The sequence below is a fragment of the Daphnia pulex genome, chromosome 9 (genome assembly GCF_021134715.1).
Source record: "Daphnia pulex isolate KAP4 chromosome 9, ASM2113471v1".
Taxonomy (NCBI): Eukaryota; Metazoa; Arthropoda; class Branchiopoda; order Diplostraca; family Daphniidae; genus Daphnia; species Daphnia pulex.
The window spans coordinates 954,529-978,958 of NC_060025.1; the positions used below are offsets into that span (position 1 = coordinate 954,529).

Sequence of the window (24,430 nt, forward strand, 5' to 3'; positions counted from 1 at the left end):
GTACCGATGTCTTCTTGGTATGGCGGATACCAAACCGCAACGCCACCGCCTTACTACCCAAAAGCAACTAACGCAACGACCAGTTCCTGCACCGAGGTCTTCGAGTACTACACCACTAAAGCACCGGAGTTTTATAGCACAACTTACGCTGCCCCGAGCCACTACACTGACGCCATGAAGTTTTACTGTGCCCCGAGTTACTACACCACCAAGGCGACGTAGCATGACTACGCATGCTGCCCCATCCTACTACACCGAAGCTCCTAAGTATTACTCTGTTCTCATCTACTTATTGCACCGATTTTCCTAAATACTACTCTGTTCCCAGCTGCTACATCGAGACTCCCGCTGATTACTACACCGAAGCGGCAAAGTACTACTCTGCACCGATCTACACAACCACAACTGAGGCGGCCAAGTATTACGCTGCCCCGACTCACTGCACAGAAGCTGCTCTTTCGTACTACGTTGAACAGAAGTACTACACCGAAGCTCCAGTTCACTACACCACGGCCTACGCTACACCACGGCCTACGCTACACCGCTGCCTCCAAGTACTACACCGAAGACGCCGCCTACAACAACGTATGCTGCCTAGTTTACTACACCGAGGCTCCCAAGTACTACATCACTAAGGCGTCGGAATTCTACACGTCTATGCATGCTGCCCCTGCCTACTCCACCGAGGCCCATTACAGGCATTTTAGGCCATTACTACAACACTGAAGCGCTCAAGTACTACACTACAACCTGCGCTGCCCCGAGCTACTATACCTACGTCCCGGAGTATTACTGTGTGTAAAAGGAGTCGTAAGAAAAAAGAAGTGCCCGAACTGCAGTGCCCTATCTGTCACCAACTGCATTCCTCATCGTGTAACCGATTCGCAATTATGGGTAAATATTCTTTTTCTATTTGTTAATATGCGTGTCAATATTTAATATTAATGTTTCAATTTATTTTTGTTTAATCAACTATGGCGTCGTGCTCCTGTTGGGTGTTGTATCGTTGATGGCTGGGTTGACTGCTGGTGTAGCGATGTCGTCTTGGTATGGCGGAAACTGAACCGGAACGCCGCCGACTTCCTACACAACTAACGCAACAACCAGTTCCTGCGCCGATGTCTTCAAGTACTACACCACCAAAGCACCGGAGTTTTATAACACAACTTACGCTGCCCCGAGCCACTACACTGATGCCCTGAAGTATTACTCTCCCTGAGTTACTACTCCATCTAGGCGACGGAGTACTTACATGACTACGCATGCTGCCACATCCTACTACACCGAGGCTTCTAAGTATTACTCTGTTCTCAGCTACTTATTGCACCGATTTTCCTAAATGTTACTCTGTTCCCAGCTGCTACACCGAGGCTCCCGCTGATTTCTCCACCAAGACGGTCGAATACTACACCGAAGCGGCAAAGTACTACTCTGCCCCGATCTACCCAACCCACAACTGAGGCGTCCAAGTATTACGCAGTCCCGACTGGCTACACACAGTCCGCTCTTTCGTGCTACGTTGAACAGAAATACTACACTGATGCTCCAGTCTACTACACCACGACCCTCGCTACACCTAGCTTCAACACCGCAGCCTCCAAGTACTACACCGAAGAAGCCGCCTATTACACAACTACGTACGCTGCCTAGTTTACTACATCGACGAATTTAAGTATTGCCCTTCTCCAAACTACCAAACTTAGTTTCATATGTATTGCAATTTTCATGACTATATCACCACTGCTCCGACCTACCTAAGTTCTGAAGTATTTCTCTGTATTTGTGAAAGATTGCTGAAATACAAGATTGATTTTTAAATTACAAGTGCATGTTTCTATTTTCTCCTTAAATACCTTCTCCTGCTGACAATTGCAAACTTGAACTTGAACTTTGTAAACTTAATTGTTCTTGCCAAATACACTGATAAAAATTCAAACTTTACATTTCAATAATATTTAAACTCTTCCCTTTTTATAAACTCGAAGATTGAAAGTCCAACAACCAAACAACAACCAAATTTTATTAAAAATTCAAAGTCCACACACCTATTTTTCTGCTAAGTCCAGACTTTTGTTTTTGAAAAAAAATTTAAAAAAATTCCCCTTACACGAGATTTTCAAAAATTTATCGCGAAAAAGATCGATACGAATATTTTATTGCATACAAAATTTATTTTTATAACATTTTACATCATATACATTTTTCCTGTGGCCCCCAGGGGGGGGGGCCTGTCGCTTTCTCTACCGCGATAATAACATGATGCAAGTTATATGCAAGTTATTATTTGTTTGGCGCAGAAAGCTTGTTTTATCTAGCAGTTCTCGACTGTTTCAAACCTGACATTGATCAGGTTGCCTCAGTCGTATACTGCATGATTGAATGAAAACTCAAAAGACAACAGATCAAAATTTTAAAGCAGCATCACGAAATATCACTGGCAGAGCAATTTCATATGGCACGGATGAAAACACAAACACAAAAATTTTTAAATCAGGAACCCAGATGCAACAGCTCAGCTACAACAGCACAGCAACTTCTGGATTACACTGCAACTGCATGCTGCATACAAAGGCTCAATCTGTCTTCGTCACACCTTTCACCATTTGGCTGCAACAAGGTAACCACCAGCGTTAAAGAAGTGTTTGTTATACCTGTTCAAGAAAAGAAAATTAGTTTCGAGAAACACAAATGTGTACATATGCATACTCATTATAACAAAAGAATACAAAGAGTAACAGAAAACTACGCAGACTAACAGAAGCAGAGCAATCGGTCTACTCTCTAGTCATGTTAACTAAATCTGTAGTACTTTAGCAAGACATTTGATCAAAATAATTACTTTTTTCTGTTGCATGAGATGTCCATGAGACGTACGCCTAAGAAGAGGCAGCGAGACACACGAGGCACGCCATTTCGGAAATGTACAGGCACTTCCAAGTCTGAGTTGAATGATTTGGCAAATTAGTTTCAACGTGCTAAATCACCTGTAAATTTTCACATCAACATTTTACATTCAATAACAATAGAAAATTAACAATAAATACCTTTTAATTTTCATCGTGAGGAGCGTGACAGCCAACAACCTACTTCAACTGCGTCTTGGAACAAGATGGCCGCTAAGCGTCCCTGAAGACACTCGCGCTACCTGGTGGATATCATTCATCCACTTATTTAGTTAGCAGTTAGTCATGTTGAATCTAAAGGAAATATGTCAATAAATATTCCAATATTCATCCAATAAACTAAAGTTAATGGTTACCTACTGCTCGTGTTTAACATTCAGAAAAATACTTATGAATGATGAATGAATGATATCCACCAGGTAGCGCGAGTGACAACCAGACATTTGGTCTTATAGGCCATATCTAAATAAGAAAACATAAAATTGTTAAAATTGCTATTAGATGACAACTTCTCTAAATTGAATGTAAACACAATTTCCTTTTATGATAGCATGATCACAATATGAACCTCTTTTTTGGTAGCAGGTAGCAGCCAACAGGTTAGCAAACACGGAATCTTGTTGACTGTATAGTCCTTGTCCTTTTTCAACGAAGAAAGTTCAGTAACATGATAAGTGAACTTACACATGACACCATTGGTCAGTTATCCAAGGCTCTCTAGAAAATGGAATGAGAGAATGGTCCATTCTGGGGTTGGTGATCTAGCAAGTCCAATAGATACAGACGATAATTAAGATGAATCCTAATAAAACACGAGAAGAATTTAGGTTTCAGCATGTAATAAAGCTAGTGTTGGTTGATACCTGTATCATTTCGATGGCACATTCAGTAGAATAGAATGAATTTGAACAAAATAGTTGACGGTCGGCTGCGCGACTTTCACGTTTTCCTCAGACTGTAAGTTTGATGAAAAACATTAAGGTTATCCAACATGCACCCAGAAAAGAACACATCACCGACGAGTTACAGACGAAATCACTTGAGTTTACCTATGAATTCATTGGTAAATTTCCGAAGAAAAGATAAAAGATGTACTTTTGACAGCAAACCGCCATGGGCCCATAACTGACACAACAATCAACACGCCATCTATTTGACACGTTTCAAAACTCAGTATTTGAAGGACTGGTCTTAACATAATACTCACAGAATTTTAAAAGCGCATTTTAGTTCGCTAAAAGCCTAAAACCTAGCATTCAATCCTGAGAAGTGAGAACTGCTGGACAGATAACAATGCTCACTCGCTAGTTGGGTAGTTGCTATTTTCATGCAAATTTTCGTGTCATGCTTGAATCAGCTGATGACGAAGCCACCTTGCGGTAAAACTCTAAACATTCATAAACGATTTTAATTGGCGCCGATTGATTTGTGGATAACAGTGTTCATGCTTCATGGTCATAGTAATAAATAAGAAATGTACATTTGTGTCCAAAAATGAAACATATACTTCAGATTACGATTGAACAATTTGGCAAGTGTGACCTAATAGTACAATTTTTTGTCAATGCGAAGGAGCTGGCCCATGTAAGCCAAAGCTTTGTAAGTAGGAGAAGAATAAGCAGGAGAAGAATATGCTAGAGGTGAATAAGCTGAGGCTTTGTACGCCGGAGCCTTGTATATGCCGGTGCGGAATAAGACAGAGCCATCTACGCTGGGGAAAATGGTTTGTATCCGTAGCCTGGATTGCCACAAGCCACCACCACGACGGCAGCCAAGAAGCAAAGGGCGAAGTCCATCATCGGCATCTAGTCGTAAAAAATTTTGAAAAAACAAAAACAACAAATGGAAAATCAAATTTATGTAATTGACAGAAGGTGAAACAAGATCCGAATCGGAAGACGAGGAGTACTTACTTTATTTCTGTATTTCATGGCGTCAGTTTCAGTTAATTTCATTTCACACGTATTTAAAGACATTCATCATCGGAAGTATCTATGGGATAAATTTGGGTGATAACTGAAGGTCATGAATATTTAGTTTATTTTGACGACAGCTCATAAGGCGCTATCACTTACTTCCGGTATACTTCCGTGATATCCTTTGTAGAATACTTCCGAGACAATTAAAGGGTTATAAGGATGGGTTAGGTTATGAAAACTTTTCGACTAGTTCGATGTCACATTTCTTGAATTATCTTGCTTTTCAAACCATCCGAGTGATCATTAAAACGATAAAAGCAAACATTCAAAATGCCAGCCCTAGCCAATCGACAGCGCATTTGCTATTTCTCAGACACTCATTTCAAACTTTCAGAGGTGGACGTTAATGAGGCTTGATTGACTTATTCTTCTGAAAGCAAAGATCTTAATTATTACTAGTTATATATGCCCACTGTAAAGAGATTAACGGATAATAGTTAGCTGGAAGAGCAAACGTCAAAATGCCGTAGCTCAGTAGAATAGTTTTTGATTCATACGATCGATTACGGACAAGAGATCCTGCATAGAATACGTCCGGTATACCTATGGGATTCGCCCCAATACTAAAAAACACTTACTGTCGCACTGTCCGACCTTGGATTTCTACTGTTAGCCACATAAAGATGAAGGTAACATGCACACAAGACGGAGGAGTATAAATACTTTGGCTGTCAGTCAGTTCCGATATCTTCAATCTGTTGCTTATCCAGCATCTCCTCTCTTTCTTCGCATCCGTTTCTTGTCAACTTTCCTGTCAAGGTAATTATTAATTGGGTTATGCCATAATGTTTAATTAATTTTTGTGCTTATCTTTAACTGCTCAATTTCGTCAATTTTTTTTCCGAGTAGATGTCGATGATGAATTTCGCCGTTTGCTTCTTGGCTGCCGTTGCGGTGGTGGCTGGTAATCCAGGATACGGATACAAACCCATGGCTCCTGCATACAAGCCACCTGCATACACACCTCCTGCATACACTCCTCCTGCGTACACACCTCCTGCGTACACTCCGCCAGCATACAAGCCACCCGCTTACACTCCTCCTGCTTACACACCTCCTGCATACACTCCTCCTGCGTACACTCCTCCTGCATACACACCTCCTGCGTACACTCCTCCTGCATACACACCTCCTGCGTACACTCCGCCAGCATACAAGCCACCCGCTTACACTCCTCCTGCTTACACACCTCCTGCTTATACTCCTCCTGCATATAAGGCTCCTTCGTACATGGCTCCAGCTTATTAAGTTACTGTTAAAAATTGAAGTCTCCTAAAACGTTTTATCGCCATATTATGCTTCCTTTCGGCCGCTCCTTTAGAACAAAATTTTAACATTAAATTCGATTCAAAATAAATAAATTATTAATTAACAAATCTTGTTTTAATGCCTCATTTCAATAAATAACTTTTTAGTTAAATTACCATTGCACAACCTTTCCTTCTCGTGGGGTTCGATACCTATAGTTCGGGTTAAATGTTGCCTTTACCATAAATAAGGATTAAAATTCGTTGGGTTATGTGTGCTACTTAAAAAAAATTCAAATATTTCCTTTTTTTATTGACGTTATGACAATCCGTTGCACTATTAGTTAACAGCACAACGAAGGACGTCCATATTAAGTGATAAAGAGAGCACGGTGGAGACGGCTTTTCATTGTTTTGTGATCTTGTCAGCTTAAATTACCAACTTGTTATAAGCTTAAAATGTTGTGCACTTAATAATGTTGGGAGTCAATTTAAGACTAAATCGAATCTAATTTTCCCACAGGGTACTTTCCTAATATTTTTGCAGTTCAGTTTTCTTTGTTTTTCTTGCATCAGGAATGTGAATGGACATTGGAGCCCGTTGGCATGAGTTCAACAACAAATACCTTCAAGCACAAAGTATTTCAAAGGACAGCAATTAGAACTAATGATGAGGAGGGATAGAATTTCAATAAGATGCTATTTCCAGACGATAACTTTGCAAAAGATAACATACCTCATCTTGACGTTTAACATATTGAGGAATAGCTAACTTATAATACACTCCCGACTGCGATTCCATGGTCAACCATGACAACCAGAAAGGGTAATAGACATGGATTCTATTGGCGAAAACGGGCATCCAAGTCTGAAACACATTCCGGGTTTGGTAATTAAATTTTTTAAAAGGTGCGTTAGTTTCTGTATACCGTAGTCGACCAAATAATCAACTGATTGCCGTCTTCGTCGCCTACTAATGATGCCAGCAACCGGCCGTCTGGTGAAAACGAGAGGGAATCAATCACTATTTCGTTTTCTGGGCCAAAATTAAGAATTCGATGCCTCGATTGTTCACTTTTCGTCAGCGGACTCCAAATCGCAATAGATCCGTCTTCTAATCCACTAAATGTAAAAAAAAAAAAGAAATCATTATTTTCTGAATCATTAGAATTTGAAATTGACAGTAGAACTACTTGAAAATGTCCATTCTTAATAGTAGGCATTTTTCCATTTGTTTGACGATTAACATAGACAAATACGTAGCAGATTAACTGACACAAGAAAATTGTTTACCATGCCAAACTGAAGTTTTCTGGCAATTCGCTATCGTTGTCTGATTTCCCACTCCGGGGTATTAACATCGCAAAACATCCTAGCCAACAACCTGAACTTCACTCGAAACTATGGATTGGCTGGTCACTTGCCATGACCCAGATCTAAAAAGGAATAAATCAAATTTAGGCAAACATTCGATAAATTCACATCTGATTTACAGTTGGATGAAACCAATTTAAGGACCTTGATCGATCCGTCCCTCGAACATGTTGCCAAATGTTTCGTCTTGTCACTCCATTGTATGCCACCCCACGTCACACCTGACTTTGAATATCGAAATTAACCGTTTTAAAAAATCTAATTCAATTAAATGTTTTGGGCGTTTTAACTTACATCGTGTTGTAGTCGCTGGACTACTCGGGTTTTCGCTGTTGGTTGGCCTTCGTCTATTTCGTAAATCTCAATCAATCCCGATTCAAATGACAAGGCGATTTGAGATTCAGAGATCCACGCGACTCCCCTTATCTCGATCTCATATTCAAATTCGTAGAACAGATTTCTTTCACTGGACGAATTCCACAAAAGCAGCTTCTTTTCGTACTGTAAACAAGAAAAAAAGAACAAACTGTAAAACATTTTTAGTATTTTCTTTATAGGCATATCCAGTAGCCTGCTATGAGGACTTAAGTCACAGGAAATCTGTGTTTCTATAGGACAAGCAAATTGTTTTTTGACTGCCCTGTGATGGACGAAGTTGGCAATTTGAAAACACAGTAACACGAAATGGGCATGTCCGGAGGATGTAAAAGGAGTTGGCTAGTGGTACCCATTGTACATGTTTTTTTCAGTCAATCGATCAATGATGGGAGAGAAAAACAGAAACATTTGACTCACAATATTCCGAGTTGACAATACGTCATGCCTGAATGGATTCCACTGGATGTTTCCAATCACTGAATGAGCTGTGTGTTTCCTTGCTTCAAAAAGAATTGCGCCTTCCGGATAACTCCACACGACAACTCCACCAGCATCGTCACCGGCTGCCAGTAGAGTTCCATCAACCTGACAAACAAAAAGCGAAACATTATTTCAATTTGTTTTCAGTATTTTTGAAGTGATGTCGATCAAGAATACAAAGTTAAAACATACATTCCATTCAATTGCGGCAAAATAAGTAAACTCTGTCAAAGTTTGACGTTTTCCAAGTTTCACTCGACTTTCCTGCCAATGGCTAAACGCAATGGATCCATCCGCCGCACTAAACAGGATCACTTTTCCGTTGACCCCACAGGCAAGAACCGGTAACGTTGGATGGAAGCGACTGATGCTTCGTGGGTGATTAAGTTCCGACACCGACCTCAGACTTTCCTGAAATTGCAGTTTCCCTTTTTCCTTTAGCTCGTATTCGGTAACTTTAGATCGACCACCATCAACATAATTATCAACGCATTCTGACGGTATTTTAAACCCCCGTAATTCTTTAGACTCAGCCATTCTCTACTACTACTCACCTTAACTACTAGCTCGATTCTTTTACCGAACGTTTGTCGTTATGACTCCCCCGGAAATAAAGATAAAGCTTATCTTTGACAGCATTATCTTCCAACTGTCGACTCGACAAAGGAAGCTCTGGCACCTTTAAAAACTAATACAGACCCCACAGATCAATACGGATAGCATTAATGATAGGCTAAATTTATTTCAATATGAATAGGGATATTATTGGCACAATCAAATGTGACAATAGATTTTCGGGTTTGTTTCTTCTCAATTGGGGATTTTCAAAACATTTCTTTTATTGCAAATGTTTTTAAACACAACACAAGACTATCAAAGGCAAAGATCAAACGCCATGTTGATCTATAAAACAAAAGAGAGCTCCCACGAGGATATCGCATAGTCTTTGCGGTGGGTGTGTGCACTGAATTCATAATGCAACGCAATCATTTTGGGGTTGCTGCTGCTGCTGCTGCTGTGTATCTATTTATATGCATCCGCTGTCATGTCTCCCCCCCCTCCTTCCATTCTTTAAAATCTGTATTTTTACGACATCAGTCCGCGCCCGCACTTTCATTTCGTATATTTCTTTGGCTGATAACTTGACGTGTTGGTTTTTTAGCTATTCAAGTAAATAATGAGTTTACACAAATTTGCCGATCCCGCCCAGGGTCCAATCAGTTCAATTACGATCCGCCGAGCTTCCGGGTGACAAAACTCATACAATTCCCGAACAAGAAAATGGCAATACTTGTATGGCGTGTTGCCTATAGTAACATTTGTATGAATCACAATGGCTATTACAGGCAACAGAGCGAGCGAACGCGCGCCATGTGAACGTGACACGGATTGATATTGGGAAAAATATCGACGGAAGCGCGGCGCTCTTTCACGGCGGAAGATACAACATAATGCACACACGGCGCCGACTCCTGGCATCCAGTCTTTCATCGTTTCTCGAATCGAATAGACGTACAAAGCATCTTACCCGGACGTCGCAAGTGTTATTGCGTTACTATAAAAAGCTGAAACTGTCGAAATTCGCCGAAGTTGTTGTTACAACTTTTGAAATGCGCGCGTCAAAGTAGGGACATCTTTTCGTCGACTTCTGCCTCGGTAAGTGCTATTTTTTCCTATCGATTTATAACATTCATTCATTTGTGCCGATTAAAAAATACTGTAGGGAAAGATCTGTTCTCCACAGGTTTCTCAAATTGGAATTACGTAAAAGAATAGATTCATTCTGACCCCGGTTCAACACTCGGACAGCTCATCTTTCTTCTTTTATGGGCACTCTCCATCATCGACGCAATAAAGGTGGACAGGGTCATCGCAATCTCGTGATAGGAAACTGCCAAGAAACGAGAAAGAAATCACAAAAACAGAAAATAGATAGTTTCCAAGAAATGACAAAAGCTATATAGCGATAATATCCTTGTCGAGATGTGATTGGATCGAGGACCCGTGGGAATCCAAATAAATACATACAGCCGTTCACGCTGTCGGCCGTTCTTTATAGGATTCACAACACAACCCAAAAAATTCAGCGGATGTGTTGGACATATTACAGACCTGTCAGAGACTTCAAATGATTTCAACTTCATGTTACATGTTCCAATTTATTTAGAAGCTCTTTTTGGAAGCCCAAATAAGAAAGAGGACATCAAAAGCTCAGCTATGATGTTCCCGCGTGAAATATCGAACGAATCAACGGTAGTGACTTCTCATTACCAACGGCTGGAACAGGACAGCAGAGAGCTGGACAATGAGCAGCCGGACGATTACATCCCTTACGACCAGCGTTTGGAGCCGTACATTGTTCCAGTTCTCTTCGGCCTCATCTTTCTGTTGGGCGTCATCGGCAACGGTTGCCTCATTTCCATACTTTGTTGTCAGAAATCCATGCGCAACCTGCCCAACATGTTCATCTTCAATCTGGCCCTCGGCGACCTTCTCGTCCTACTGTTTACCGTTCCGTTTACTTCAACAGTCTACACGTTCGACTCGTGGCCCTACGGAGAGTTGGTCTGCAAAGCTTCCGAATTCGCCAAGGTAATCCATTATCAATGCTATCATCCATATCTCTCGACGGTGTAATTGGCGTTGGTATTTTCCTACAGGACACGTCAGTTGGCGTTTCCGTTTTCACGCTAACGGCCCTCAGCTTTGATCGATACACGGCCATCGTGCAACCAGTTCAATCATTTGTTAGCGGCCCCAAATCAAAACAGTCTTGCATCATCGTCAGTCTTGTCGCCATCTGGTTGGCATCGCTCGGCTTGGCCTTGCCGGCCGCCATCTTTTCGCATTTGATGAAACTGAGCGGAGAAAAGATTCCGGAAGCCGAACGGATGTGGGACGCTAACGGGACGATAATGGGCCCGACCCATCGAGAAATTCTCGTTTGTTATCCTTTCCCCCAAGAATTCGGCACCGTCTACCCCAAAATTATCGTTCTGGGTCGTTTTCTCATTCACTACTGTCTACCTCTCCTCATCATTGGAACATTTTATGCCATCATGGCCCATCATCTCCTTCGAAGGTATTCGTCTTTTTCTAATTATTGACTTTTTTATTCACACATTTAGGTGTTTTATCGACGACATTAGCGTTCAGATTATTCCCGGGCATGCCACTGTGAGAACTCCTTCATCCAAACGACAGCATAGACAACCCCCATCAGATACGTCGGCATCTAATAATGTAAAGTACATAATATACAAAATGTTCATGCGGCTTGTACGTGTAGCCATTGAATCGCAGAGTCTTGAAAGTGGATGCTGGGAAATCAGTTTTTAAATGTAAGAGCTAACAAATATTTGATGAAACCAAACAAGTTTTCTAGTTCACAAAAAAATGTAGACATAAATGTTTTGTGATTGAACGTAAAATCGATAGAAGCTCGCGAGATGCTTTTGGTATCAAGTTTTTCGAGCTCTTTTGGCAATTATTTACTAGACTGTATTAGTGTATTACCTATCATCCTCTTCCGCCAGAATATATAAGGAAAATAATTAAATAATGACATAGAAATGCGTTGCCCCCCGACCCAATAAAATAGATTAAAGATTTCGAATTTTTCGTGAATCGTGACGCAGGCCAACGAGCCCGTCCTTTTACTCCAGTTGCCGCAGCCCAACAAGAATCGCAAATCACGTCGCAAAGTAGCCAAGATGGTGCAGGTAAAATTCGCATTATTCTCAAATCGCTTAACGAATTTCATTTCTCAATTCAACTGGATTTGTGCAGTATTTTGTGGTGTTGTTCGCCATCTGCTTTCTACCCATGCACGTCTTCTTCCTGTGGTTCCACTTTGACGCCAACTCGCAAAACGACTACAACAATTTCTGGAACGCGTTCAGGATTTTCGGCTTCGTCTTGGCCTACATCAACTCGTGCATCAATCCCATAGCCCTCTACTTCCTCAGCACCAATTTCCGCAAACATTTCAACCGGCTATTATTTTGCGGTTGGGCGCGAAAGGGCAGCATAAGCTCGGAAAGAATCAGGAGCCGATCAGAACGTCACGGAGTCAATAACTATCCACTCAAAGAGTTTCGCGAAGAGCATCCGCCGCTAGCGTCAGAGCGGATGACGCCATCCGCCTGTTGCAATCAGCAAACGACTTGTCATCACGGGCTAGGAGGCCAGCAGAACGTCACTCACCATCCCAGCGTTCACAACGGAAACACGAAGCCAACGTAATCGAAAGCACTATACCATAATATTTAAAGCCTTTTAAATACAGTACGATCGATAACAATTATTTTTCTAAATTCAATTAGGGGGCATTGCGTGTACATCCGTGGGCAGCCAGAAGGATCCGCATCGCAAATACCTAGCAGGCCATAAACTCATTACGTCTGCTGATGATCTAATCACTATAGTGCATTCAGATTTAAAAATTCGGCTTCCTACGGTACGTGAGCAACAGTGTAAGATATTAAATTCGACTGAAAGATTGAACCGTCAAAATAATCCCTCAATGTCTCAAGACCAAATAATTGGTTTTATATGTATCTCACGTATCCCGACATGCGGATGTTATAGCTTTGAACTCTGCATGAATACGTTTCTGATTTATTCTAACAAGAGTTACCGCTATAAGTTTTGGAGTCTTCAAAGAAAAAGTTGCTGGCCTAATTTCTACTGTCAGAATTAAAAAAAAAAAAAAAAAATGAGTAGGGACCAAACAACCGAGCCATCATTATGGGAAGACGAATAAGACCCTGTAACCTACAGCTACTTACAATTCAAACTCGCCGGCAATTAAAATATTAAAGATCTCAATCAGAAAATACACCGGCAAGTGGCTAAAAGGAGATTGTAGTTTTCGCATTGTGGTTGTCATTCAACACTTTCCGTCCAGCAGGTCATTTTAAAATCAAAGTTGTCTGCTATAAATTCTGAGTCTACTTATTGCTTGGCAACGTAATAAGATAAAAGTTTTCAACTTCAACCATCAAGTATTTAAATAGAAACTGAAACGCGCATTTATTTCCATGGCTTACCACGCATTGAGGCAATGAAACATTGACTTCACTTTCTACTTACGCGACGCTCTTTTTCGTTCAATTTTAAATCCGTGCAACTCAATCTTGATTTTCAATGACGCGGTAGCTACTTTGCGACGAGAGTTTGCTGAAAACCCATAAATCTATTACGACATTTCCATTGAACTAAGCTTGGCGCAGTTATATTCGTTGCCAAGGATGTGGGCGGCCTATATTATTTCGTCGGAAAGCTAAATTTAAAAACAAAGGTAAACTATATAAATGGGTGGTCATTTACGTATAGCCATCTTATATTTTTCTTTCATCACGAAAGGTAAATTAGCAAAATATGACGAATCCCGTTGACGAAAACTAATCGAAAACTAATGTAAGACGAATGTGAATAAAAATCAATTGGCATTCACTTCTGCATGGAAAGCGCATCCATTTTTCACTTTCCACGCAAAATGACGAAGGGCTCGCCAGAATTTAGAGCTGGAGCACATGTACATCACGGGATTGTAAATAGTGTGGAGTAGGAAGGCGTCGCGCAAGTAGGACATGATTAGACCCAGGATGGTGCAGTCACCCCTGAGCTGGACGCACCAGTAAATAGCAATCGACGTGCAAGATATGGGAAAAGTGCAAAGCCAAAACGGAAGGACATTGATGGACATGTTGATTGTGGTCTGGAGTTCGAGTCGGCTGACTTTCGAGCGACCCTGCATCCAGGGGAAGAAGCAGTTGGTGTCGACGCGATCAAAAGACGGCGGTAATTGGGAATCGTCTTCCCGGTGGTGATCAATTTTATCGTTCACTTTCAACCGGTGCGGGTTATTTTCTTGTGGCAATGTTACCGAAACTCCTCGAGCTGTCATCAGGTCACCGCGTACGTTTGCTACAAGTAACAAAACGACTATATCAATTGAATCAATTCATTTCGATGAATAATCTTTATAGCTAAACTTTATTTTTGATTGGAAAGGTATTGTCGAATGCGTTAACCAAAAGATAACAAATTACCAGAGTTGAGGTCAGCCGGCGGATGGACTGAAGAATGATTAACGAATCTGAGCGTGATGGGCGGTTGTTGGCGACGTTTCGGAAAATGCTGGCGGATTATTGCCCTGGATTTCACGAAGGTGGTGACGTGGAGAACGACGCAAACCATTCCCAAAATGGAATTCCAGATAAAAACCCAGTGCATTTGAGACAAATTGATTGTGCAACTATTGACGGATCTGGAGCCCGTCCAAAACGGGCTGGTAATGATGGCAAACGTCAAAGTCGAGGTGCTCAAGAGTAGCAGGACGACGGCTCGGTTGGTGACACTGCGTTTGTACTTTTCGTAAAAAGCGATGGCCAAGTAACGATCGAGAGCGGCCAGTGAAAGGAAGAGCAACAGGATCGAGTAGTCGGTGAAAGCCAAGAAAACGTTGAATCGGCAAGCCAATCGATCGTGATTGACAATGACGCCCAGTTCCAGGACACACTGAGATAGAAAAAGACAATCGACCAACGACACTGCAGCCCAGAAAATGTGACGCGGATAGCGCAATTGTCTCGAGCAGCTCACCACGAGAAAAACGACGCAATTCAACACCATCCCGACGCCAACGACACAGAGCCGGAAGACAATTTGAGTGACTGTGAGAGACAGCGCCATGATTGGCACATCAAAGTAATTCGGGGCGGATGAAGACACGACATCGCCGTTGGCCGCAGTAGAATTGGTTTCATTCATTCCCAGCCAACTTGACAAGTCTAAGTCACACAAACCCGCACAAACCAGAATACAGCAGTCAATATAAGTGTAGACGGGCGTTTTGGGCGTTATGTAATTTTCCGCATGCGCAACAAAATGTTGTAGCCTGTTGTATATGGCTCAGTCTACATGGATTTCTGCTGCAATAATATTACATTTTTACGCGCCACTCAAAGCAACAGACGGTGATCAATTTAGTTGTGATGGTTATAGCTATTCTGGAACGTCAATGGGCTGAATTAGTACTTGGGAAATAACAGCAATTTACAAGTTCGTTGTATCGCACTAGACAATTTATTGGACGCCGACGAAAACGTATTTGATCAATAGCAATTTCGTTTTGAGGTATCCTGCTGCTCTCAAACAAGGGACAACAATGTACAGACCAAATAATAACCACCCCAGCTCTCTGAATTCTCAAACTGAACCCTAACGACATCAACAACAACCTCAAGTAATAAAAAACATGAACTATTGCATAACATTTCGATGTTAAAACAATTAAATTTAACACAGTAGCTCGGTTGCTAACTTGGTCTCCTATTTTAAAAACAAATGAGGAGAGGCCGGTGTATCGGCAGATCCTTCTTGGTCAAAAAATTGTCTTGTTGCACTTGAAGTGTTAAAATTTCAAATATTTTCGAATGTGATTGTTTACCCACAGAAAAAGTTGTGAGCTAGAAAACAAAACAGGCCTGATCTGCAGTCTTTCAACAAATGAGTTATTTAGTGAAGTTTGACTGAGAAAAAAACAAAAACGGAAAGAGAAAACAGTTGCAGTCAACCGCCTAGCTCAGGAATAAACATACTCCGTGACTACGTAACGATTTATGATCAACGCCACCCAAAATTGTCAAAAAGGAAGAGTAGAGAACAATTGTGTCCTACCTTTATGCCTGGGAAATACAGCCAGGCATCTACAGTTGCTCCATCCATCCGCTGAAGAGTTGACTTATACACCAGACGGGATAGGGACAAAGGGTGTCCTCGTGAATACACCCACATTCACATGGGCGTACACGAAGACATTTAAAGAAAAGGGGGAAGAAGAGATCCATAACTCGCTCGACATCCTCGGTAGTTTCGCCAGTGCAATGGGATGCTCTTTATCTAAATAGAAATAGAAAATGGGTTACGAAAAAAATTTGACAGAAACAATTAACAAGTCAGGAAAAGTTGAAAATGAGACACTGGGTAAACCCTAATTTTTAATAAATGGGAGAATTCAAGGATTACATGTAATAAACTGAATTGATGCAGGTAATGCAGCATTAAAATATCTAGCAGGTCATGCAGGAATAGTATTATCGAAAATCATTACCCAAAGCGATGATGAAATATGAAATGGTGAGTGACAGGGGAGACAACAGATAGACTGATGGCAGAAAAGCACAAGCAGAACTTGCATATCTTGTTGTTACGATGGCTGGCTCTGGCCTCCAAAAGAAAAAGGTTACATAGTGCAAACTGCCATGCATTGATTTGACAGGGGACTTGCAGGTGCTAGACAGGAACTAAAATTTCACAAATTTAGAACAGGTTTAACTTTACTATTTAAGAGCTCTCCCAAAATCATTGCATTTCTATTTTAGTTTTATTTACCCGCCAAAAAGTATTGGGCGTAGAGCGTGGAGAGCCACGACACCAGACACATCACACCAGTTCATTCACACAACGATCACATTTTCGTAATTTAATTTGTTCTTGATTTTTTTCATTTTTTTCATTACTATTTCGTGCAGCCACGTATGTTTAAAAAGAGTGATCGTTCTCTTTATAATCTCACTCAAACTTTGTGGGTACAAGTTTCGTGATCTCAAAACTAAACGAAGAGCAGACGAACCTTGTCCAATTTTCTTCTAATCAGCATGCCTACGATTACGATATCGATAGAAATAAAAAATGAAAACAAATCAAACTTCCCCTTCAAAATCGAATTTTAAATATGGATGAAACCCGCAGAAAGACCGAAAACCCGCCTTAATAATACCTCAGGACCCTCTCAATAAACTAATGACGACTGACCGAAGAAAAGTGATCCAGAAGAGCCAGATGTCTAGCAGCCGTTTATACACACTCCGTCCATCACAGCAGCAGTGCGGAAATCACATTAGTCACAGTTATGAACGCAGAGCAAAGAAACACATCCTGAACACTGGCCACCGCAAGACAGACTGAAATGTATTACATCAATTTTTCTGGTAAATCCAACGATCTCTTGGTTAAGGGTAAGAGTTATTACGCAATAAATGGAGGGAGAGTCAGAGAAAGTAAAAAAAGTGACAAAAAGAAAATTGATAAGGAAAGGGTTAGAAAAATCATTAGGAACGAATCAAAACCAGTACGGAAAATGTAAATGATTTAGGTGACGGATCCTCTGGAAACTAAACATTTATTAACACAATCAAAGAAAACTTTGTTGCTATTTCGTCACTATTGAGGGGCCGGGGGCTAAACATCAAAAGTTTCATCACAATCAAAATTGTTGTCAGATTTATTGAGCTATAAATCAAATTTTCCCGGGAAGCTAAGAAGCGAATTTCCCTGGGATAATTATTCAAATCCTCCTAAATGTTTTTTTAATTTTGTGTAATGCTATTAGAGGGAGGAGGGGGGGGGGGAATTGACATCGTCTAAAATTCCGAGTTGGTCAAGAATTTACTGTCCACGCAATGCACGGATGAACCTAGACTGTCGGCTCGAAAGACGGACGTGATTGCTGCCGGTGGTGAATGAATTCATTGAGCGGATAGTTGTCTTGACGAACTTCAGAGCGGGACCTTAGCGCACTTCTCCCGTCGGAGGTGATGCTGTCGCTTCCACAGCAGCCACAAAATAATAGCCGGTTGAAATGCTTGCGGAAATTGGTGCTGATGAAGTAGAGGGCTATGGGATTGATGCACGAGTTGATGTAGGCCAAGACGAAGCCGAAAATCCTGAACGCGTGCCAGTACTGGTTGTACCTCGTCTTGGATCTCGGGTCAAAGTGAAACCACAAAGAGTAGACGTGAATCGGCAGGAAACAGATGGCGAACAAGCCCACAAAACACTGCGATGAGCAAAAAGATGTAAAATTATTAATTCTCAAAAATAGAATGAATGAATAATGACGACATATATACTTGCACCATCACGGCCACTTTGCGACGGGATTCTTGATTATTATTAGCCTGAAAAGGAAACCAGAAAATCACGTCAATTGGTAAATCGATTAAATTATCCGGTCGAGTACATTGTTTGACGAATTATCTGGCGGACATGAACGACGGTTAATCGAGGCAGCGGTCAGTGTCGCTTGGCCAGGAATAATCCCGGCGCTATAATAACGTCAGACAAAAATAAAAGAAATAAATCACTTTGACCAATCAAGTTTGAAAAATTACGTTTTCACCTGCGCTTGAGATGACGGGCCACGATTGTGTATAACGTGCTGATGACGAGTAGCGGAATAAAGTAGTGAAATAAGAATCTGCCCAGAATGACAATTTGAGCGTAAACGGGACCGAATTCACCAGGAAAGGGATAACAAACGTGAAATTCATTGAAATAGCTGGGCTCTAAAGTCCTGTTGGCCTCGTCGCTCATCAGCAATAATTCCGTGTGCGACTGCAAGCTTCTGTTAGAAGTCCACTCGCCGGTTTTGTTCACCCAAATGAATAAAATATGCGAAAATGAAGCGGCCGGTAAGGCCAAGCCGAGCGATACCAACCAGATGACGGCAAGAGTGATGATGATGCACTGCTTGGATTTGGGGCCAGCCACGTACGACTGGACGGGATTGACGATCGCATTGTACCGGTCGAAACTGAGGGCCGTTAGCGTGAAAACGGAAACGCCCACCGAAGTATCCTGTGATAAGAAAATCAACGCCAATTACGCACCGTCAAGAAATGGATGACATTGATTGGAATACCTTGGCAAACTCGGAAGCTTTGCAGACCAACTCGCCAAATGGCCACGAATCAAACATGTAAATTGAAGTCGTGAACGGGACGGCAAAGAGGAGCACGAAAAGGTCACCGAGGGCCAGATTGAACACGAATAAGTTGGGCAGGTTGCGCATGGATTTGTAGCGGCAGATGATGAACATGAGGCCGCCATTGCCGACGACTCCCGACACGAAGATGAGGCCGAAGAAAACGGGAACAATGTACGGCTCGAGTAGTAGGACGTCCTTTTGATCAATCTTTGATGAATTGGATGCTGATGCGTTGATGGTTATCCCATCCAGTAGCAACATGATCTCTGCTAATAATAGACCCAAATGTGAACACACGGGAGTCTTCCGCAATAAAATTTCGATCGAAATGAATTCAATACTTGCCAGACGATTATAAAGAGGAAGAAATCGATGACTTGTACCCGTGGTTTTCCACTCCTACGTGATCATTTCCAAATGGAATCACTTTAAGAAGTTGGCGGCGGCGGTGAACGAAGACAAATTGATTCCGCACAGGGGACGACAGTGCTGCACAGCACGCCCGTCGAACTCGAGAGTCAGCGGGACACTGCGAATGCCACGATTCCGGCGGACTGTTTTCAAGTAAAAAATGGCAGCCGCCGCACAGCGTCTGCACGATCCTTTTTTTTCAATGTATCCAGATTCAATACAACTGTTTCTAGCTGGCTGAAAATGTGACGAAATTTATGGAATTATGCGACACAGACAAAGTCGCTGATGGGTTTTCAACACCCAAGAATGCGTAATGTACAATACATTGTACACTCTCAGGAGCGGACCCATTCGGTGTCAATTTGACTGTGAATTGAAAACGAATCGTCTTTGAAGTCAAAGTGAATCATTTCCCTATTTCGTCTTCGTATGTTTCTTGAATTATTTTCCTTTTTTCTGCCTTTCGAATGTGTTGACATGCGCTTGCCCCCAGACATTTTCAGCAAACAATTGAAAGTCGATTAACTTTGCTTTCACTGTATGTCGGCTAACAGAATTGAACCTCAAGGGCTTTGTATGTACCCACTCACATTTCCTCTACTGCGTATAGACATCAATCTTTACCAGTAGCAGGATTTTTATGAAAATCGGCCAAAAGCATATCTCTCTCAAAACGTAGCTGTGATTGCGCCAAAAATATTGGAAGACTATTATAAGTACTGATCTATTCATTTCTTGTAGCCTATAACTTTTTAAATAATTAATTAAATATATTAATAATAATAATTTTTTCCTGGACACCTATATAATTTTAATGATAATGGGGAAATGGAATACAATTGTCAAAGCATATCCGTATTCAAATAATCATTCAATATCATCACTCTTATCAGCGTATATCACAGCAAAGTCAGTTATTATAGTCCTCTTCATTGTTTCAGCGTGTCCTACACCTCCCCAGTGCTGCTTCATCACAGAAGAAAAATCGTTTCTTACTTTATCTGGAGGGCACATTAAGTTAAATATTGTGATAACAACTAACGCGGGAAGTTTAGCTCGGTAAGTAGACACAGACGCCACTGAAGCAATCACATATTATATCTTCCAAGCTGGAAATTTTGGATGCATCAGCTTACGTGTTTGGGGGTTGAATAATGGGACAGATATAGATCAAATGGCGGATCGACTATAGGATATTTAGTTAGACTAAAAGCTGTTTACTACAGTTTGATTAGATTGAGATTGGATTTCAAAAAAAAAATCGTCGCTGTTTAACCGCCTAAATTATCTTATGAACTTGTATCAATCTGCTGGCCCGCTAGAAACCGGCTAATAGCTCTTCCATTATAGGTCGGCCAAATGTTTTTTTTTAACCCGCGGGAGCCTATACTATCGACACAGCTGGATCGATTGACGTTAAAGCATCAACATTCTCTTTGTTGTTGGTTGCGGATGCTGATGAAGTGACCGGCAAAGGCTTATTATTGCCGGAGGTTTCATCGTGCACGGAACTAACGACAGTTAGCGGTACATCAGATCCATTTTGACTTGAAGTCGTTCGCTTGTCGGACGGCGTCTGCTCCAGCGACGTGAGTGGATTCGATCCTCGCTGTTGAAATTCCTTCAACGGATCGCCGCCGTCACGCCGACGATCATCCCGGCGGCGACGAGGCCTCGCCGATTTGTCCTTAGAGCGGACGTTTCTACCTTCGTCCAGGCGACAGCAGCAAAGTACTCGATCGAAATGCTTGCGGAAATTGGTGCTGATAAAGTAGAGCGCTACGGGATTGATGCACGAATTGGTGTAGGCCAAGACGAAGCTGATGATCTTCAACGCGTGCCAGAAGTCGTTGTAATCTTCTTGCGATTTGGGATTGAAGTAGAACCACAAAAAGTAGATGTGGATCGGCAAGAAGCAAATTAAAAACAGGGCTACCAAACTCTACAAATTTTTGCACAAGAAAAACAAAATTCAAAGCATTATTAGGTTCGTATTAATATCATGGGTTAAGGCGCGAACGTTTGAATATTCTACCTGCACCATCCGGGCCACTTTGCGACGGGATTCCTGGTTACTATTGGACTGCGGAAAGTGGGAATTCATCATTAAATGGTTCAACTGATCGCGTTGTATTTTTGGTACAAAATTTTATACATTATTGGTAGGGGAAGTTGCTGATGGCGGATGTTGACGATTGGGTCTAGATGCTGAGGCCGCAGTCACTGTGGCTTGACCATCGATGTTCCCGGTACTGAATATGATATCAAATACAACGTGAACTGTGCATATCTTTACGTGGCTGATTACTTCATAATTTAACCCAAAAAAATCAAGAACGACTTATAGCACCTGCGAAGAAGATGACGAGCCGTGATTGTGTAAAATGTGCCAATGATGGCCAGCGGAATGAGATACTGAATCAAAACACGGCCGACGATGACCGATTTGGAGTGAATGCCGTCGCCGAATTTGCCTGGAAACGGATAACAAAAGCGAACCAGGAGCTGGGCAGACGAAGTCTCGTTCTCGTTTTGGGTTTGATTCAATAACTGATCGTCGTTGTTGACGTCATAGACCACCAAAGACGATGAATTCCAAGTTGGCAGCAGTTTAACCTCAACCAAACGAGAAAAGACGGCGGCCGGAGAGGCCAATCCGAGCGATACCAACCAGATGACGGCAAGAGTGAAGATGATGCGACGTTTCGATTTGGGGCCAGCCGCGTACGACTGGACGGGATTGACGATCGCATTGTACCGGTCAAAACTGAGGGCCATGAGCGTGAAAACGGAAACACTCACGGAAGTATCCTGTGCACGACGATTTCAACATTTAAATCAATTCAATAAGTGATATATAGACAATTTTATTTTACCTTGGCAAACTCGGAAGCTTTGCAGACAAATTCGCCAAAGGGCCATACATTGAACGTGAAAATGGAGGAGGTGAACGGGACGGCAAAGAGGAGAATAAACAGGTCGCCAAGGGCCAGATTGAAGATGAATATGTTGGGCAGGTTGCGCATGGATTTGTAGCGGCAGATGATGAACATGAGGCTGCCGTTGCCGACCGCACCCACCACGAAGATGAGGCCGAAGATAACGGGCGCCAGGTATTTTTCGACATTGACCCTTTCTTCTTCGGCCTCGGCGGAATTGTCGGATGCGTTAAGTGCAGCTGATTCGTTCATCTTTACTAAACATACTATCGGACACTTTTCAAGCGATCGACCCCCCCAAAAAATAAGTCGGATTGAGGTACAACTTTAAACAGCAATTAGACTACAATAGAAACGATAGAATCAAAGGAGGAACGTACATACTATAGCGGGCGTTCATCCGGATGACAGGATTGAGCCGGAAGAGCATGTCGCCAATTCGAGGGCTCACCAGACACTGAAAGTCGAGTTGGCGAAACCTGCCGAAGAAACCTCGTTGTTGCTTTTTGTTTTTTTCTCTCTCTCTTTCTCCTGACGACGAAGATGTTATTGCGCTGATTCAAACATTCGCGTTTCTTTCAATATGTAACTCTGCGCAGTTAGCACAACCGCAACGAAAAAAAAAAAAAAAAAAAAAAAACTCGCTCACATTTCTATTGGTCGGAAAGATCTGGCTCAACTCAAGTTTGTTTGTTTTTTTCAAGAAGTTTGAATTTGCCGCCAGTTCGTGGAGGTGCGCAACTGCTGTCAGCGTATTCATCCATCGGCTGAAAGCCGAAATTCGGCAACTTTTGGCAGCTGGCTCCACTGTGGATGGGCCGAGAAGGAACTATTTAAAAAGCGGAATCAAGATTCAGATTCATATGAGAATAATTATGTTCACGCATCCAATCAGCTGTGATGTCGGTGCGGTACTGCTGGCGTTGGCAGGGCTTGTAATGTGGGACTATATACTATACGTATAGTCGATCGGAGATAAAAGGTTAATATGTAGTGGTAAATATATATTCTTTGGGGGCAAGCATTTCCCCCTTTGCGCTGTGCACACTCAAAATAAACCAACGAGTAACACGTTTTGATGGAGAGAATGGCTTCATTTCTCCTGGGAATTATTCGGCGTTCATCAAAAATGTTTGCGGACTTTTGAAAATTCTTAGACGGGTGACAACTTAATCCCTCGGTAGATTGTTCCTCGTGCGCTTCGCAAAATTATTAAGAGGAAGAGGATTGCAAAACAACTTGTATCCCCGTGTACCAGTTTGGCGAAACCAAATTGGCGAGGTTAAAATTCATGAAATTACAATTAGACATCAAGGTGTTGGCCACGAATAGCCTACGTATACACACTACTGTTAACTCACCCAAAAAAAGATAGTTCACTCACGTTGACTGTACGACTTGATTGCTGTCGCTCCGAGTCTCCAACTGCATTCAATTCATGTGCGAAGTCATTAACTAATGATAATTACACTATTCATTCTATACATGAGCATGTCACCACCATAAGGCAGCACAACAACCTACATTGATAGAATTCGGAGATGCTGGATATTTTCTTGGCAACTACATTATGGAAACAGAAATCTTCCTCAATCTTTATACTGTGACACCCTTGACAGAAGGAAAAGTGACTGTTGCTAGGTGTACTGTATACTAAGTTTCTCGGCTTGTTTGCAGTGCCGAAATCAATGCGAATCTTTTGAGGCAAAAAGAAAAAAAGGAGAAAACCAATTTTGGTGTGCACGACGACAAAGTGCGTCGATTTCTCCGTATACGTAATATACGTTCAATGCACCGTACAAAGTCCTCGGGAGGGGGGGGGGTCGCCTTTAATCCAACACGCTGGCGTCTGTCAATGGAAATTACACAAACGAAACTTTTGATCGACATTTTGAACAGATATTCTTGACAGTTTAAATACGATCGCAGGTTGATTGAA

At 41.8% G+C, this 24,430-nt stretch overlaps 6 protein-coding genes and 2 long non-coding RNA genes across 12 annotated transcripts; 2 read left to right on the forward strand and 6 right to left on the reverse strand.

Annotated features, from left to right (window-relative positions):
• Positions 1-2,921: 2,921 nt before the first annotated feature.
• LOC124202094 lies at positions 2,922-4,162 on the reverse strand. Of its 2 annotated transcripts, XR_006877916.1 has the most exons (6): positions 3,953-4,162; positions 3,767-3,858; positions 3,588-3,705; positions 3,260-3,365; positions 3,045-3,197; positions 2,922-2,984 (listed from the first exon to the last, which is right to left on the reverse strand). It is a non-coding gene; the product is annotated as an uncharacterized LOC124202094 (long non-coding RNA). The 2 variants fall into 2 exon arrangements; XR_006877915.1 differs by lacking the exon at positions 3,953-4,162 and having other exon boundaries at positions 3,767-3,941.
• A 1,371-nt stretch (positions 4,163-5,533) lies between these two features.
• LOC124202093 (repetitive proline-rich cell wall protein-like) lies at positions 5,534-6,267 on the forward strand. Its single transcript, XM_046598358.1, has 2 exons — positions 5,534-5,641; positions 5,732-6,267. The coding sequence occupies exon 2, from the start codon at positions 5,732-5,734 to the stop codon at positions 6,128-6,130; it is 399 nt and encodes a 132-aa protein (XP_046454314.1). The 5' UTR covers positions 5,534-5,641; the 3' UTR covers positions 6,131-6,267.
• A 154-nt stretch (positions 6,268-6,421) lies between these two features.
• On the reverse strand, positions 6,422-16,088 carry LOC124202092 (WD40 repeat-containing protein HOS15-like). 4 transcript variants are annotated; one of them, XR_006877913.1, is made up of 8 exons: positions 16,048-16,088; positions 8,299-8,466; positions 7,798-8,004; positions 7,648-7,728; positions 7,423-7,565; positions 7,059-7,251; positions 6,866-6,997; positions 6,422-6,755 (listed from the first exon to the last, which is right to left on the reverse strand). XR_006877913.1 is itself a non-coding variant. In XM_046598356.1 (8 exons), exons 1-5 carry the CDS (start codon positions 8,896-8,898, stop codon positions 7,546-7,548), a joined length of 846 nt encoding a protein of 281 aa, XP_046454312.1. In that variant the 5' UTR covers positions 8,899-8,930; the 3' UTR covers positions 6,422-6,755; positions 6,866-6,997; positions 7,059-7,251; positions 7,423-7,545. The 4 variants fall into 4 exon arrangements, 3 of the variants coding, with proteins under 3 accessions (XP_046454312.1, XP_046454311.1, XP_046454313.1); XM_046598356.1 differs by lacking the exon at positions 16,048-16,088 and adding an exon at positions 8,554-8,930 and having other exon boundaries at positions 7,623-7,728; XM_046598355.1 differs by lacking the exon at positions 16,048-16,088 and adding an exon at positions 8,554-8,929.
• Positions 9,864-13,047, forward strand: LOC124202090 (neuropeptide CCHamide-1 receptor-like). Its single transcript, XM_046598353.1, has 7 exons — positions 9,864-10,017; positions 10,106-10,953; positions 11,022-11,443; positions 11,511-11,604; positions 12,000-12,083; positions 12,151-12,602; positions 12,687-13,047. Exons 2-7 carry the CDS (start codon positions 10,504-10,506, stop codon positions 12,751-12,753), a joined length of 1,569 nt encoding a protein of 522 aa, XP_046454309.1. The 5' UTR covers positions 9,864-10,017; positions 10,106-10,503; the 3' UTR covers positions 12,754-13,047.
• LOC124202091 lies at positions 13,467-15,844 on the reverse strand. The gene is made up of 2 exons (XM_046598354.1): positions 14,418-15,844; positions 13,467-14,292 (listed from the first exon to the last, which is right to left on the reverse strand). The coding sequence occupies exons 1-2, from the start codon at positions 15,136-15,138 to the stop codon at positions 13,805-13,807; spliced, it is 1,209 nt and encodes a 402-aa protein (XP_046454310.1). The 5' UTR covers positions 15,139-15,844; the 3' UTR covers positions 13,467-13,804.
• On the reverse strand, positions 16,086-17,005 carry LOC124202095. The gene is made up of 3 exons (XR_006877917.1): positions 16,762-17,005; positions 16,481-16,673; positions 16,086-16,269 (listed from the first exon to the last, which is right to left on the reverse strand). It is a non-coding gene; the product is annotated as an uncharacterized LOC124202095 (long non-coding RNA).
• A 268-nt stretch (positions 17,006-17,273) lies between these two features.
• LOC124202100 (neuropeptide CCHamide-1 receptor-like) lies at positions 17,274-19,749 on the reverse strand. The gene is made up of 6 exons (XM_046598369.1): positions 19,480-19,749; positions 19,073-19,404; positions 18,551-19,008; positions 18,392-18,476; positions 18,282-18,329; positions 17,274-18,208 (listed from the first exon to the last, which is right to left on the reverse strand). The coding sequence occupies exons 2-6, from the start codon at positions 19,397-19,399 to the stop codon at positions 17,846-17,848; spliced, it is 1,281 nt and encodes a 426-aa protein (XP_046454325.1). The 5' UTR covers positions 19,400-19,404; positions 19,480-19,749; the 3' UTR covers positions 17,274-17,845.
• A 637-nt stretch (positions 19,750-20,386) lies between these two features.
• Positions 20,387-23,117, reverse strand: LOC124202099 (neuropeptide CCHamide-1 receptor-like). The gene is made up of 6 exons (XM_046598368.1): positions 22,872-23,117; positions 22,429-22,767; positions 21,903-22,363; positions 21,708-21,804; positions 21,588-21,635; positions 20,387-21,494 (listed from the first exon to the last, which is right to left on the reverse strand). Exons 2-6 carry the CDS (start codon positions 22,741-22,743, stop codon positions 20,937-20,939), a joined length of 1,479 nt encoding a protein of 492 aa, XP_046454324.1. The 5' UTR covers positions 22,744-22,767; positions 22,872-23,117; the 3' UTR covers positions 20,387-20,936.
• Between the last annotated feature and the right edge of the window lie 1,313 nt (positions 23,118-24,430).